The sequence below is a fragment of the Mirounga angustirostris genome, unplaced genomic scaffold (genome assembly GCF_029215605.1).
Source record: "Mirounga angustirostris isolate CCGP_5_RB_7025 unplaced genomic scaffold, mMirAng1.0.hap1 SCAF_1, whole genome shotgun sequence".
NCBI lineage: Eukaryota > Metazoa > Chordata > Mammalia > Carnivora > Phocidae > Mirounga > Mirounga angustirostris.
In genome coordinates this window covers 27,490,503-27,507,868 of record NW_026991709.1, presented here as the reverse complement: position 1 = coordinate 27,507,868, position 17,366 = coordinate 27,490,503, and the positions used below count along the sequence as shown (strand labels likewise).

The following is a 17,366-nucleotide window of genomic DNA, read 5'->3' as shown; positions in this document are numbered from 1 at the left end:
GGAATTGAAGAGTAATGTAATCAGGGCTGACAATTGAAATATTATTTTGTATTCAAAGTTAACTATTTAGTAACTATTATAAAATGCAAATCTGACCCTAATGATGTAATGTATGGTGATTAACATAATAAAAATTTAAAAAATTTAAAAAATGCAAATCTGACCTATTTCTCCTCGCCAAAATCCCTTTAAGGACCACATCATGCACTGACTCATATTTAAGCTCCTTAACCTAATATATAGGCCTCCATTTTCTGGCCTCTGTCTTTCAAGCTTCGTTTATAAATGTTGTCCATTTCAAACTATATATACTTTACTGATATTTGAACTGCTTGTTGTATTCTCTTCACACCAAATGATTTCACACATTTATAACTTTAGTTTTTATGTTTTTTATTTTTTGGAGGGAATGTTCTTTTTTCTTTCTTCTTTTGTCTAATTTCTGCTCATCTGTCAAGATTCAATTCAGGTGTCATCTGCTCTGCCAAGGTTTTTTTTTTACTTCTACCAGAAAATACCTCTCCTTGTGTTCTCATAGCATACCTCTATGGGGCACTTATGTGTGTTGGAATTGTATGTCAACTTGTCTTTTCCACTTCACTCTAACCTTCTCAAAGCCAGGGACCATGTCATACTATGTCTTAATCATTTTATTTCTTATATTCTAATACAGGCTTTGCATGTAGAAAGTACTTAATAAAGTTTTGTTCAAACTGATAAAAATCAACTTTCCTTTTGTGTTTAACCATTCAGCAACACTAGCTAGGTGGTCCACTTATGATGGAAAGCTACAGTGTATTTTGTATGTGTGCAGAAGTTCAGTAACTCTCTTAAATACCACTTCTGTAACGTTTTTGAAAATCTTGCTATATTGATTAGTTTTCAAATTGCCTGTAAGTATATTGCTGTGCTTAACTGCTTTGGATGAAAAAGAATTTTAGTTCTGTTTTGAGTTTAATAAGGTTATGAGTTATCTCATTTTGTGATTTTTATTTTATGAATAATCAAACATCTAGTATTTTATTAAAATCAAAAATGCAGTACTATGTCAATATTTGAGTAGCAAATGATTTTGGCTTTATATCCTGTTCCGTTTTTTTTTTACTCTTAATCTAGAGATTAAAAAAAAAAGCTGAGAACATTTCCTATAATAGATTATCAAATATTTGCATCATTGCTTATCTAAGCATTTGTTTGAGTTTTCTTTTAATTTTTAATATTGATTTGTTAAATGGTAATAATTCATGCTTTAAATCCCATTTGAAATGCATCCTGTTTTGAGCTTTGCATTTTTCCTTTAATTCTTAATTTTATATTAGTTTTTGAAATATGATTTGCAGAGGAGTTAAATAAAGAAACTGGGCAGGCTCTTGTTGGAATAGAAACATTACCACCGGATTTAAGAGATTTTGTTGAGGAAGACAACCAGCGATTTGAAAAAGAACTAGAAGAATGGGATGCGCAACTTGCCCAGAAAGCTTTGCAGGAAAAACTTTTAGCATCTCAGAAATTGAGGGAGTCAGAGTCTTCTGTAACAACAGGTTAGTACCTTTTGATTAAATTGTATTTTATTATCAATATATTTATTATTGATACTTTATTATAAAAATAAGATATGCTCATTTAAAAAAGAAGTTTAATTATGTCAAAGTATGAAGAAGACAGTAAAAATCATCTGAAATTCCATCACTCCTCTGAGTTGCCACTGATAACAATTTAGTTTACCCCTTTGACAGGCACTGCTGTATTCATATATACCTTTTTCAAGTTAAATGAGATGATTCTGCTCTTTCTCTATCCATCCTGCCCATTTTGATTGGGTCTGACCCTTCTTGGCCAGAAGCTTAGAAAAGCCATGAAAACCAGCAAGTAATCCAAACCTTTTCACCAAAGCTATTGAGAGAGTGAACTTTTTACTTTACTTTAGTAATTTCCCATTTGAGCAAAATAGCATTATTGGTATATCTGTATATATTTTGTATAATACTTTATGTAATATTTTGTGTAATTATGCTGTTGTTATAGAGCAGTTATTTGATTTTATCAGAATTTTTAAAATTAAAAAATTTAGCTGAAACTAAGTATTTAATATTTAAAAATATTCTAAAGTTATTAGCTGATGAAATCAATAAAATGTTCAGAGTAAACAGTACAAGAATAAACATGTTCTAGCAAAATTGAAAATAAAATGTCTTCCGATTTTTTTTTTTTTTTTGAAGATTACTTTCATCATCACAGAGTTGTTCATATATTTTAGGGCAACATATTTTCTACTGTGAAAAAGTGCTATTTCTCTGTAGTAGTTGGAGGAGTGGGAAGAGATAAATACAGATATTTTTGCAAACTCATTTCTCTGTTTCATAACTCTGAGTGGATCTTTTTGAATGTCCTTTTTATGCAACATCTGTGTGTTTTGTCTTTTATTTTTTAAGAAACCATTTTAGAAAGAAAAAAAAAAAAGCATTTTAGGTGTTTGCTTAATTTCATCTTTTACAGACCAGTTCCCATACAGCAGTAACTACTTTGGTGAATTTTAGCATTATCATTTGAACTTTAGAAGAAATTATTCTCTCAGTGGAAGATGTACAGTACCACAATATGGTATTGTGAGTAAAGCAGGCACACACAGATCTGTCCAGACTTGTTAACTTGTTTTCATATAAATTGATTAGTTGAGTCCTTGATCTTGATGTTAACAGGCATTGATTCAGAATTTTTAAAAGACCAAGATAATGGTATTATACCAACAAAGATACCAATATTATGATCCTCAAATGCAATATAGTATATCTGAATACCACCATTGTAGTGTGGTAAGCTCTACCATGATGCACGACTGTATTTCTTTCCATACATTAAGAGCTACCTTGTAGACTACATGAAGGTCTGTGGTTTCACAGTAATGCAGTTTCTTTACAGTGACTTTGTCTGCTTCCATAAGAAATGACTCAGTAGATATCAAGAGATTTTTGTGCTCAAATCACAGTATGTACATTATAATTCTTTTCATTTTTGAGCCAATTCCATCCCTTTGTGATTTCATTCCTTGTCTTTGGTACATATCCTCCTCAAACCGATCCCGAGAACTTACCCCAATGGAGCTGCTTTGTTATACTTCCACTAACTTTTATGCACACCATTTGCATGTGTCTGTTCTTACCTTACTAGTGGGAGAACATGGCTGCCTAATTGGCATAAGTGATAGTGGTACCTAAGCACTCAGATGAAGGTGAATCCTGCATTCATTGGTTAGGCTCCAACTCTGTTTTTGGCTCACTTACATTTTGTGGCAACAAAATATTAAGTGCTGTGCGGTCTCCTTCTTTTCATCTTGTCTTTCACAAGACTAAATTTACAGACTTAACACATTTTATTTCCTTTCAAACTAATACATATTCCCCATTAATATTCCTGTCTGAGAGGACTAGACAACTTTGCCCTCCCATTTGCATTTGTTATCTTATATTCTCTCTGTATAAAAGGCCACATCTATATGCCCCATACCCTTTATCCTGATTAATACTTCCTACCATATACTGTAAATGCTGTTTTGTAATTTAAAAAAAACCAGGAGTAGGTATTAGGCATATATTTTCATGTCTTTCTTTTTAGTATTTAAAAAAAGTACTTGAGGATGGAGATGTATTTCTGAGAGGAATCAGAATAACTAAAAAATAAAGAGACAGAAATGGTCAGTTCATATATAACTATTATGATAATTATCTTCCAGGCTGGGTTTTTAGAAAGTAGTGGCAATAACTGCCTGAATCGGAAACATTGTGTCACCTATAGAATTGCTAGAAGCATACACTTTGAGTTTGTAGGAATAGAATGTGCTAAGTCTATAAATTTGGGGAGTGAGATTATTGTTTAAAAGATTGGTTTCTACTACTGTATTATTTTATATATCCTATTAAGAAGTCCATCCTCTCTTGCAGGGCAATTTAACATACCACAGTTGTATAAGGGAACTCATTAATGTTTATTGGAACCACTTATCTCCCCAATCATTAGTAGAGAAAGTTTACTTTAATGCCCGTGTCATCTTACTTCTCTTCACAGTTTCCAGAGTAATTTGCTCAATTTGGTATAATATTTTCAGCATATTAAAGAGAACCTATATTTAAATCTCTCAGGTGTGCACTAGAATTACGAGTGACTAGTGGAAGTAATATGAGGAAATCTTGTTCATAAAATTCATCAGAGTGATTTTTCTTTCCTCAAAAATCTTCTCAATAAAGCTATAACATGAGAACTATTAAAGTCAGTTTCTACTGAGTGATATTCCAAATAAGAATATTGGTTTATATAGTATTAATTAAATGAGTATTTGTTCCACTTCTGCTTACATGTGACCAAGAAATCCATAGAACTCACTTCTCTAGTACCATTCCTTGTTTTACTGAAACTAAGTAATAAATGATGGAACCAAAAATTATTTGGTTCTTTTCATGCTACCTCCTTACACGTACTTACTGCAAAGAAAAACTTACCTGAACACTTATGTTTAGAGATCTATTCAATAGTTCTTTACTACGGTGTATCCGGTCTATACCTGGGGAATTTTTTTGTGAGTATAAACAGCACACTCCACCTAAGTAAGATCACCTAAGACTTAACTGGGATCAGAACCTCTGAAGGAAGGGTCCAGAATATATATTTTTAAAAAGGTCCTCAGATAATTCTGAGATATACCTCTGGTTAAACAGTATGGCTCCAAGCTATATTTATAAAACAGAGAAATTATTCAGAAGGAGAGAAGAGCTTTGCACTTTTACTTGTGTTTCTCCTGTCTTATTCAAAAACTTTTTTAAAGATTTATTTATTTGAGAGAGCACGAGTGGGAGGGGAGGAGGGTGAGGGGGAGAGAATCTCAAGCAGACTTGCTTAACCAACTGCACCACCCAGGCACCCCTAAAAACTATCTTTTTTTTCATTTAAATTTTAGTTAGTTAACATGCAGTACACTATTGTTTCTGGAAAAACTGTTGAAGTCGTCATAACCTGTGTAGCATATCCGATTTTTTTTGAAAAGGTAGAAAAAATAAGGTAAACAGGTTAATATTGGTATGGAATGCATTCCATAAGATTTCATAAATTTACCTAGAGGGGGCTTGCAGAATTGGCTCTGGAACTTCTCTACAGATACTGTCTACACGTTAAAAACAAGCTGATATTCCAGGAAAGTACAGCTGGTTTCTGAGAGTAAGACCTGGTAGAATGAATAATATCATCAATATTCTCAGGTTCCTTTAAAGCAGGGACTGAGTGATGTTCTTATTTATATCTTCAGAATCTAACATAATAAATGACATATAGTAGATGACCCTTGAATGTTTTCTGAATTGAATTCATTTCCTATGGAGATTCCAATAATGAGTTTCCTTTAAGTGATCCTCATTGTATGGGACATTTTAAAAGTCTAGCCAAAATAATGATACATTAGAGAAGCAGGCTAAAAATGTGTGGTACAGATGTAGCTCTGTCCTAGGTAAATTTTAGGTTTAACTCTGGTTCCTAAGCCTCCACCCCCCCCGCCACATTCCCACAATTGTTTGTGGTGGTACCCAGGAAATTGAAGTCTTAAAAGTTTCTCTCGTGATTCTACGCAGCCAGCCTACCATGGCTCTTTATAGGCTGCTTTTGGGGAATTGTTGATTTTAAATACATTTCTAGAAGTGAATGTTCTGCATATCTTTGAAGTAATCTTTTTTTTTTTTTTTTTAAGATTTTATTTATTTATTTGAGAGAGAGAGGATGAGAGAGAGTACATGAGAGTGGGGAGGGCCAGAGGGAGAAGCAGACTCCCTGCCGAGCAGGGAGCCTGATGCGGGACTTGATCCAGGGACTCCAGGATCATGACCTGAGCCGAAGGCAGTCGCTTAACCAACTGAGCCACCCAGGCGCCCTGAAGTAATCTTCTTTAAATAGTCTTCTAAATGTGAATGTAATAAGTAAGACTCCTCAATAAGGCAAGGTATTAAATATTTCTGAAAGAGGAGATGTTGCTCCTTTTTTTTTTTTAATAGTAGATTTAAGATCTTGGGTGTGGGGATAGGGTAACTGGGTGATGGACATTAAGGAGGGCACGTGAGGGGCGCCTGGGTGGCTCAGTAGGTTAAGCGTCTGCGTTCGGCTCAGGTCATGGTTCCAGGGTCCAGGGATCGAGCCTTGCATCGTGCTCCCTGCTCAGCGGAGAGCCTGCTTCTCCCTCTCCCTCTGCTGCTCCCCCTGTTTGTGCTCCTCTCTCTCTCTCTGTCAAATAAATAAAATCTTAAAAAGGGGGGGGGGGCATGTGATGTGATGAGCACTGGGTGTTATACACAACTGATGAATGATTGAGCTTTACATCTGAAACTAATGATGTACTATATGTTGGCTAATTGAATTTAAATTTTAACAAAAAGAAAAAAAAGATTCTTATGCTGTAACAGAAAGCCAATTGGTTATCGAGTTAACTCTCCCCGTAAAATGTTGAAGAGCATAAACAGGAAATATACATAAGTAGAACACTCCCAAGCCCTCCCAATCCCTTACTCACTGTGAAGGTGGACCAAAGGAGCAGGTTCAGAGTACTCGTAGAATGTTGGGGTCTTCTTTAATGGCCAAATAGGTGAATGAAGCCTCTACATCATGAACTAGAGCATGGCTGGAAAATCTCTTACGTGGAGGATAACCATTTACAAATCTCAGTGAAGTACCCATAGGACGAATAAGTGATGTAAGAGACACTTTAGATACAGGGATATTATATACGTCTGTAGAATATTGGTAATCACCAGCCGTATTCCAAATTGAAGCCTGAACAATATTTTAAGCTGAGGGACCAATTAGTATATAATTATCTGATTTTACTGGGGGTTCTTAAAGTGAGTGAATTTTATGTCAGTTTTCTTCATTACTAATATAAATGGCGCAGGCTCAATAAACATGCTGCATGAAGTTTGGGTTTTTGTTTCCAAACTCCCAGATGTTAAATCCTCATAGGTTCCCCTAGTGACTGTACAGCACCACTCAAATGTCAGTTCCCTGGAAGATACATACACAAGGAAAACTAGAAGAAATAGTTCTGTTGTATGACATTTAGGCAAGATTATTCAACATTACTCATAAGTTTTTTGGACTCAAATCCCTATGTGGAAGGGAATCTTGACCCTGGGGATCTAAGATATATTTTACTGTGTTGATCAGATAAAATTACTTTTGTTCCTAAGGACTTATTTTACATAGACTATCCATGTTTCAGTGTGTTAGACCAGTGCCAGACCAGATGGATTTCTTGGCCCTCATTGCATTAAGTTCACATCCTCCTATCAGCTGGAGGTATAATCTAAAATTTTCTTTACCTTATCCATCCATACAGGGCACTGAAAGAACATTGCAGTACAAAGTCAGGAAATACAGAAATGAGGGCATTGACTTCTTTAAACTTCCCTCCTGTCATACACACTGTAAGCATTCCTTCCTCTAGTTTTCCTTGTCATAGTAAATTTTACCTCCATCATCCTAGTTACTCATGCCAAAAAACTTAATCATCTTCACATCAGCCTCCAAACCTTTGTGTCCAAAATACATCTTCAATCTTACCAGTTCTCTCTACCTCTCTTGCTGCCTCTGTTGTCCAAAAGCACCACCATCTCTTGCTCATATTGCTCTGGTACCTTCTAGTACTTTCACTGACCTCTAGTTTTATTTTCCTCTCTAATCCATTCTTCACACTGGAGCCATAATAATTTTTTTTTTTTTTAAACTTGCCACATTGCAGGCACCTGGATGGCTCAGTCAGTTGAGTGTCTGCCTTCGGCTCAGGTCATGACCTCAGGGTCCTGGGATCGAGCCCCGCATCCGGCTCCCTGCTCAGCAGAGTCTGCTTCTCCATCTCCCTCTGACCCTCCTCCCTGCTTGTGCTCTCTCTCTCTCTGTCTCAAATAAATGAATAAAATCTTAAAAAAAGAAAAACAACTTGTCATATTGCCATTATATTTATCCTCAAAACTTTTAATTAGACTCAAAGGCCCTTTGATTTTGCCCCTGTCCTCTCTTGCTGTATCTCTCCTCTTACACTGAAGTCCAGCCACACTGCCCTTCTTTCAGATCATCTTTCCATCAGGGATGATCAACCCCTCATCCTTCAGCTAAAAAGTCAGTTTATCTCATATTCCATAATTTAAGTTATCGCTCCCCCATTTTATTCCTAGCATGTATTATTATAATATTGTCACAATTCACATGTGTGATTCTTTGATTAATGACATTCTCCATGATTGACTCTAAACTTCATGGGGTGAGAGACTGGCTGCTTTGTTCATACTGGGAGTCCCATTGTCTAGTCTATTGCCTGGCACATAGTTAAATACTTAATTAAAATTTATTGGATGGATGTATTCCCATGCATATATGTTGAAATTATAGTATTTCTTACTGAATAATATTTCACTGTGAGAGTTTTTTTTTTTTTTTTTTTAAATCAGATATCGAAAGGATGGCAATAGCCCTGTTGTGTCAAGCCAGTTGGTTTGGAGGGGCTCATTTAACCAATCCCAGTAACACTGTAGAACATTTTAGTGTACTTTATTATTCCTTATATCCATTACTTATTAACTCATTTGTTCCATTAAGTTATTGTGTGCTTATTGTATGCTAGGTGTCGAAGAAATAGCAATACAAAAAGGAGATAGCATCCCTACTCTTGAGATTCTTAGTCTAGCAGGGAATATGGGCTTGAAACAAATATAATAGTAATTAAGTCATAATTGTGGTAAAGTGCTAAAAGAAAGAATAAGTTACTTTAGAGCAGTGGTTCTCATTTGAGAGTGATTTTGCCCCCCAGAGGACATTTGACAACCTGAAGACATTTCTGGTTGTCATACCTGAAAGGACAGTACCACTTGCATCTAGGGGGTAGAGCACAGGACCACTCCACACCAAGGAATCAAAATGAACCAAAATGTCAGTAGTGCCAAGAAGCTGAGAAACCCTGCTCTAAAATTGGTATAATCGGGAATACTTTCGTAAGGAAGTGGTATTTAAACAAAAAGACATAGAAGTTCTTAGATGGGAGACTGAGAGTGGGTTGAATATATAGGCAGAGGGAAGAAAATGTGGAAAGATCTGAAGGTTGAAAGGAAAAATCTCTTTTTTATGTATTAGATAACCTGAAAAAGAGCATAGAGCACAGGATACAAAGTTATGTTAGAGAGAGAGGCGGAGGCCCACTTACATAAAGCATTTGGGGTTGTCTATAAAGTATCTAGTGGGATGTTCAGAGTACATTGTTGCATCGATGGGTCTGGAGCTCAGAGCCTAGATGATAGATAAAACTTTGAGAGTTCTTTGCAAGGGTGGTATTTGAAGTCTTGAATTTATATTAGTATCAGTTTGCCAGGTTGTAATTGTTTTTCCTCTGACAACACTCAATTACCAGGGCAGGTTCAGAAAAGATAGAAGGTTGGGTTCATTCAGGGTTAGGTTTGGTCAGGGAGGTGTGGAAAAGGATTTGTGGCCAGAGAAACAGCTGCTGTCTTCTCTGTGGAAACTCTAACTTGATGAGGAGCTAGAAAGACTCCTTTTTTTTTCTTCTTTTTTGGTAGAATGCTGACGCTCTTCCAAAATGAGATTTTAGTATTTATCATGACATAAAAATTTGCTATGAATTTCTCATCATAGACTATGAGACAATGAGTATTTTTTTCAGTAATTGACTACTCTTGAACCTGATTTTTTTTGGGGGGGGGTTAAATTCTGGGGTTGGTGCTCTATGTTGAGTGGTATATTAAATAAAAGTAAAATTGGTTACTCTATAATTTGAATTAGAATTAAATAACAGATTCATCTTTAGATAGCTCTCTGTGATTGGTATTAGATACACAAATGATTCTTTTCTTATGAAGCACAAGCAGGAGAACCAGAATATCTAGAGCAGCCATCAAGAAGTGATTTCTCAAAGCACTTGAAAGAAGAAACTATTCGAATAATTACCAAGGCATCACATGAACATGAAGATAAAAGTCCTGAAACAGTTTTGCAGTCGGTAAGAACTTTTCTTTTAGCTCTCTGAACATAGACATCTTCATGACGTTTCCAGCAGTGTAATGGAGAGTAGCTACATGGGAGTCAGGAGAGGCAGGGCCAAGGGCCAACGCTCCCATTAACATCATCAGGGACTGTGGGTGTTACCTAACCCCCAGGCTGTAGCTTCCTCAGCTGTAATCTTTTTAAAGATGCTTTTTTTTTAAAAAGATTTACTGATTTTTTTTTAATTTTTTTTAATTTTTTTTTTTGAGAGAGAGAGCATGAGTGCCCAAGCAGCAGGAGGGGCAGAGGGAAAGAGAGAGAGAGAGAATCCTCAAGCAGACTCCATGCTGAGTGCAGAATCTCATTTAGGACTCAATCCCAGGGTTTTGGGATCATGATGTGAGCCAAAATCACGAGTTGGCTGCTTAACTGACTGAGCCACCCAGGTGCCCCTAAATGCTTCTTTTTAAAAATAAATTTCGGTCTTCCTGTTAGAGAATGAGGAAGAATCATAATCATAGACTAAAGTGATCATTTGATTTGGAACTTAAAAAGAGAAGTATAAAATTTAGCATTATTTCTTTTTCCCTCACCCCTTCCCTCTATCTTTAGTCTTATTACATTGGAATAGTTGGAAATATAAGGTAATAATTTTCATTGTTCCATGGAATATGTTTAAAAGTAAAATACTAGAAATTCTAGGTTCAAGTATTATTAGCAGGATAAATGTGATCTTGCAAAGTGTTTTATGCATATTTCAGTAGAGTGTCCAAACAGAATTGTCATTATAACCCACCTGTGTTGTAGCTCTCAATTGTGTCTTTTTATAGCAATAAATTGAGTACATTGGTATTGTACTGTGTTTTCAGTGCATATGACCTTCTGAGAGATGTTATTTCACAAATTTCATACTACAAAAACATTCAGTTGCTGTAGTTATTTTTTTATTAGTGAACACAAGCCGCTGTAATGCAGGTTTCTTGATGGTTAATTTTAGTATTTGAAGACTACCATCCTAGAGAACTAAAGGGAACAGGACATTCAGTTTTTCTTTTTCTTTTTTTAAAATTTATTTATTTATTTGAGAGAGAGAGAGATTGAGAGAACGAGTGGGAGCAGGGGCAGAGGGAGAAGCAGAGTCCCTGTGGAGCAGGGAGCCCCATACAGGACTCCACCCAGCACCCTAGGATCATGACCTGAGCCAAAGATGCTTAACTACTGAGCCACCCAGGCCCCCAGGACATACAGTTTTTCAACACAGTTTTCTACTTAGTGAACTTAATCTCAACAATAACCTGCTAATTGCAATAAGGTCTTTAATGTGATAGGACCTTGATTAACCAAAATGTTCAGTTAATGAGGTATTCTGTTATGTTTTGATGAATGAAATAATCAGAAATCACTTTTTTATTTCACTTCCTATGTGAAAAATTTTGATTATTATCATTTTACTATAAAAGATGTTTTAATATAGGGTTTTTTTTTTTGATTATTCCAAATTTTGCAAATGTCCTGGAGATTCTAATGAGCTTGAGATGAACCCCTGCTAATTCAACTCTAAAGCATTCCTAGAAAATGCTTCTTGTAATGGATCTGAGATGTCTAAGTTCTTGGGGTGTGGTAGAAGAGGAAAACCTAGGGAGGTACAAAGGGCAGAGAAGTAGATACAAGGGAGAAATATTTTTCCCTGATCTAAAAATGTAATTTGCTTGGCCCTTTGCTAATTAGGAATTTTATTTGTTAAAGCCTACCTTATGGTTAATAAGTATCATCATTTTAACTGTAATCAGAAAGCCAAAGGTATTATTTAGCTTAATATAGAAACATGATTTTTTTAGTTTGGCTAATCATGTATAACCTAAATTTGCATAAACCATCACTTAAACGTATTTTTATATATAATAATATATTTATGTATGATAATATATATAACTAATATATATTATATATATAATATGAGTATCATTTTATAAGCCTACAATCTACTGCTTCACCTTTATTTGAGAAAGGAGGATGACATTGAGAGAATATGATAGATAGCTAGCATAAATATTTTTCCATTTGGCATATCTGCTGGAGTAGCACCAACAGTTGGCCCGAGTTGTATAAATCCTGCAGCATGTCTAAGAATATGTTAATCGTGGCTATCTGAAGCAGCCTGTTCGTGGTCTCCTGAGTAGTTGCTTAGGATCATAACCACATACTGGTTTTTCTCACTTAAAGATACACCTTAGAAACTAAATCGTATGCATGAAAAGAGTGTTCAGACTTTGGGATTAGATAGTCTTGGGTTTTTTAATACTGGTTTTATTTCTCACTAGCTATGCAAACTTGAATAAGGTGCTTAATTTTTCTAAACATTGGTTTGCTTTTACATAAAATGGAGACCATTGGGAGATTAAGATTATTTTTTTGAAGGTACTGAGCATGTCGTACAGGTACTAAGCAGCTGTTAGTTTCCTTTTGTTACTTAAATACAAACCATTTCACAAATTTACAATATATTAAGTTCCAACCTTAGCTTAAGAATTCCCTGGAAGCATAGTCATAGAGAGATAGTCTCTAAACGTATAAAAAGCTTACTGTTTAGAAGAATGTCTTTAATTTTAAATGAAATATTTTAAAATTTGAAAAATACAAAAAAAGTATACTTCAAGAAAGAATCATGTGTAGTCCCACTACTCAAAGCTCTAATCACGTAATATGTTGGTATTTTTTTTTTCGTCCTTATTTTTATGTACAGGTTTGGGATTTATTTTGGTAGCTGAGGTATTTCTGCATATACAATTTTGTTTATATATGCCTTTTCTTCTTTAATCATTTAACATTGTGACATAACTATTTTCCCCATGTTAAAAATTCTCTGTGAAAAACATTTAATGGTTGAGTATTATTCCATTGAGTGATTAAATTCTTATTTACGTACCCATTCCCCCACTGTATATTTGCTTCTACTTTTATATTATTATAAATAGGCTGTTAGAAATGAAATTTTCTCCATATTCCAATTTATTTCTTTAGAATAGATTCCCTATAGTTGAATTACTAGATTAAAAGGTAGGGGGTCGAGGTGGTTGTAGTTACATAGCTTTCTAATTGCCCTTTCATGAAAAACTACTTTTTAAAACAGTCCACTTAATGGATTTCAGGCAATTAATAAAAATCTTTGTATTTTAATTATTTTGGGAACATTTATTAACTGAAACACTTATTAACTCCTTTCAGGTTTAGCTGTTGTTAAGGTGTTTATATAGGACCTGACAATAATAGAGAAAGATGGATACACATGTACTTTACTTTAATGAGCCCTCAAAGTCTGTATACGGAAAATTTTTGTGGTACCTTAGGATATCTAAACTTGATGAATGATACAACAGAATTATTACATTCACCCAAAGTTTCTTTGTTTTTTCAACTTGCACGCATATAACTTGTCAGTTAAATGCTGTTGAAACTCTTCTGTGGTAACTGAAAATGTTTATTAAACATTATTTTTTCCTAAGTGCAACGTTTTTTTTCAAAGGCCATATATTGTTTCATAAGGATCATTATACTGATACTGATCAGTTTCCCAGTTGCTACTTAAATTTATATTCTCTCTTCTTAAGATAATATTGTTTTAGATTGATTTGATTGTGAGAAGTGTTTCACCACAAGTTCTAGACAGATCTCCTAATTTACCTGATCAAATTTCACTATTGTGGATAGGGATCAAACACATTTACTCTTCTTTCATATGCTAGAAGGATTTAAAATACTTAGTTGTCATGGGATAATAAGCATATCTCTCTAGGTATGTATGCTAGTAATATTGGGTTATTCTATTCAAATACAAGCACTTTAAAGTAGCATAACAGTATTATAATACTGGTAATACTTGTCATTATAGAACAGCTAGTATATATGAGATATTGGGTTAGCTGAATATTATCTCTCGTGATCACAACAACCTTGCAGGTTGGTTATTTCCTCTTGAAAAGTTGAGGACTCAAAATAAGGAAACCTTTTCTAAATACGTTATGTTTAAAAGTAGCATTTCTTTTAAAAGGGACAGTGTCAGTCTTGGCCATTAGTTTTGTTTTATTGTTTAAACTCTTTTTGTGTATGTACTTCTGGAAAGTCATAAAATGTTCTCATCTCCAGAATTTACTTATATTTCAAATTGAAATAAAACCCCTTTAATTGCTTTTATTTAAATTTTATGTCAAAACTAAAGTTTATCTTTTGCTTCAGAAAACTAAAGCTGCAAATTGAAATTACTTAAGCAAGCTGCTTTCAAGCACCTAAGTACTTGCGAAATTTGTTTATAGGTAAATAGTGAATATGCTAATTATAAATATATTCAGTAGTATAAGATCTTTGTGAAATCTGGACACAATTTTGGATGAACCATATTAGTATCTTTGAGTAGACTTTCTTGGATTTCATACTGGCTTCTACTCTATTAGTGGAGTAGGGAAATTCATAGAATTTGTTATCAAAGAAAAGGATAAATAGAAAGAAATCTCATTGAATTGTTAAAAAGGGATGTCACTTTCCACCATCTTTTTCAGAAGCAAGAATTCATCAGACACATATATAAATTCATTGTACAATACATCATACAAGACTCATAGGCTGTACAGAGTGAGTTAAACACAATAGAGTATGGATATAAATTGGATATACTATTAATTTATTAGAAAGGATAGAAAGGTAAAATCATAAGAAAGAAAACCTGCAAACTGTCATGGGTTCAGATGAGGTCATGTGTATTTTGATGGAGTTATCAAGAAAGGATTTATGGAATTATTAGAATTAAAAAAAAAATAAAAACCTCAGCTGTAACTTATAGACAGCAGTAGGAAATGCAACTCCAGTGTTTATTATTTTTAAGGATATGGTGTCCAAAGTGCTTAGTGGGGAAAAAAAAGAAAATTTAGTGGTTGAGTTGTAAAAGGAAAGTTACATGTCTTATGTTATTACTTGATTAATGCATTCACTTCTGATGTTGGTTTTAGGTGGTTTCATTTCATACTAAGCAAGTGCAGATATTTTTTAACGACTCAGGAATCTCTGTCCTTTATACTTGGTACTTCCATTGTTCTCTTTTCTAATGTTCATACTAATAATTTTTTTCCTGCAGAAACCTGAAAATACCACAAGCCAACCACCTTCTAACCAGCAAGTTGTAGAGGTGGCGATTCCCCATGTAGGGAAATTCATGATTGAGTCAAAGGAGGGGGGTTATGATGACGAGGTACCTTTATTGTAGACCTCTACACTATTCCTACTTATCTTTGGCTATTTAATACACGTACTTCGGGCATGCGTGCGCCTTCACATTTGTGTGTATTGCTGCATAACATACAGCTTGGCCACCTATGGTCTGGAATTACCTTACCAACTGCTAACAGAACTTTGAATTGCAAATGAAAATTTAAGTAGAAAGCTATGGAATTTGTCAAAAGAATAATGTTTCTAGAGTTAATTCTTTTATGTAGATACATGATCAGTTTATTCTCAGGTTGATAGATTATAATAAGGGTTGTTTAATTAAATAGCAAAAAATTTGAACATTTAAAAATAATTTTTTCCTGTTTTACTTGAATTATGTATTATAATACTTTGCCTACTATTTCCTGCCAAAAAATCCTACAGCCTGATTGCAAATAGATGTTGGATATTTTTGCTTCTGCAACCTCCATGTGAATGTGAATTGAGCGATTCATCATTATTGAATGCCTTCCAGTGCTTTATACACTGTTCTTGAGAATCCAGATAAAAATGTGCTATTGTCCTTTTGCACTTTTTTCTTAAGACTCTTACATTGGATCTTTCTTATATTTGAGAGAGGGCCAGTAAAGCTGTTTTTGAATAGTAATCCCTAGAAAACCTTGAATTCTGTCATTTGTTAGTTTTTACTGGCATGGATGAGAATTTAATATATATTAGTTTTTTCCAAGTAATTTTTTTTCAGACTTATTTCAAAATTACAATTAAGTGATTATATAAGAGTTAATCACCGAAACCAGAGGTGTCACAAAGACATTAAGATTACTGTGCCAATGTAAGAAAACATGGGCCATAAGGAGAATAAGAAGCTGGTTTATGAGATAGGAACTGGTGAGATGAATTTTCTGAAGCAGATGTTAGGTATATTGTGACTGTCAGTGTATAATCAAAATTTGGGTGATAGGTTCAGTGAATCAGAGGTGATGGATGCAATCTCTTGATTGCTCTAATACAATAACTTCATAGTGCCTTGAGTGGTTTCATTTTGCAGGTATTTTAAAATGCAAACAGCTAAGAATGATAAGCTGTTATGAAAACAAAGAAATATTTAAGTATTTGATATTTAATAGCAGTACATTGTTGCTGCTTGAAAATTATGGAAACTGGCATTTTTTAATAAAAATGTTCATTTATTGACCAAGCACCTCAGTGCTTGTTTTAGGGTAAGCCTTCTGGCATTTTAAAATTTAGAATTGTGATTAATCATTTAACACTGTCTTTTGTGCAAATGCTTATGCTATTGGCAGAGATGCATTTTGTTTTGTTTTTGTAATTGGAGTGATGGTTTAACAGTGCATGTACCTGGGAACTTGAAGTCATGTGGATACAGGGCTGCAGCTCATAGATGTTTAGGTTGTACTGTTGTGCAAGGGAGCCCAGCCAGCAGGCCAAAGTGGAGGTGAAAATGGAGCTCATGCTGAGCTCCTCAAACCTTAAAGAAGCACTTTTTTAAATAAAAAGTGTTGCTTGTTCTAAGTGGTTCTCAGAGAGCAGCACTTTTTGATTTGTTTGTCAAGAGGGAGGTGCCTTTTTAGAGTTCTTCAGTTCAGAGAGGATGCCTTTTTGCAGTTTGCACAAAGGCACCATCTGGAGCTAGCTGTGGCCCTGTATGGATGATTTTGAAAGATACTTACATGCATATTGGATCATATTTGCCATAAAATATACAATGGTTAATTTATAAGTAGTGAAAAACAAAGGACTTTTAACTTGCATGTCAGTATATTATTTTGGTTTTTGATACATATTTTTTTATGTTAACCATTCATTCAAAAACTCTTACTTTAAATTCCTTGTGGCAGATCATGATGACACCGAACATGCAAGGTATTATCATGGCGATAGGTAAATCCAGGAATGTATATGACAGGTGTGGCCCTGAAGCAGGGTTCTTTAAGGTACAATTAACATTTTCATTTAAGTTTTTAATGTTTTTAAATGAACTTCTTAAAATATTTTATGTCCTTGAATTAAATTTGGTTATATAATTTCTCTTTTCCTATCTTAGCCACGGCCACCTGATGTTCTGAGGGTTTCTTTTATACATATAAGAATGATTTTTTTTTTTTTGGTAACCC

The 17,366-nt window shown here is 34.4% G+C and overlaps 1 protein-coding gene across 7 annotated transcripts in view; it reads left to right on the top strand.

The window, feature by feature from the left end:
* USP25 (ubiquitin specific peptidase 25) overlaps positions 1–17,366 on the top strand; it is a 132,216-nt gene that overhangs the window by 90,447 nt on the left and 24,403 nt on the right. For 5 of the 7 annotated variants that reach the window (XM_045902649.3, XM_045902648.3, XM_064580093.1 and 2 more), the window contains 4 exons: positions 1,341–1,541; positions 9,891–10,030; positions 15,140–15,253; positions 17,091–17,186. In XM_045902649.3, the coding sequence (XP_045758605.1) occupies positions 1,341–1,541; positions 9,891–10,030; positions 15,140–15,253; positions 17,091–17,186 (551 nt within the window). The remainder of the gene's footprint in view (positions 1–1,340; positions 1,542–9,890; positions 10,031–15,139; positions 15,254–17,090; positions 17,187–17,366) is intronic. The other 2 variants (XM_064580083.1, XM_045902650.3) reach the window with 2 other exon arrangements.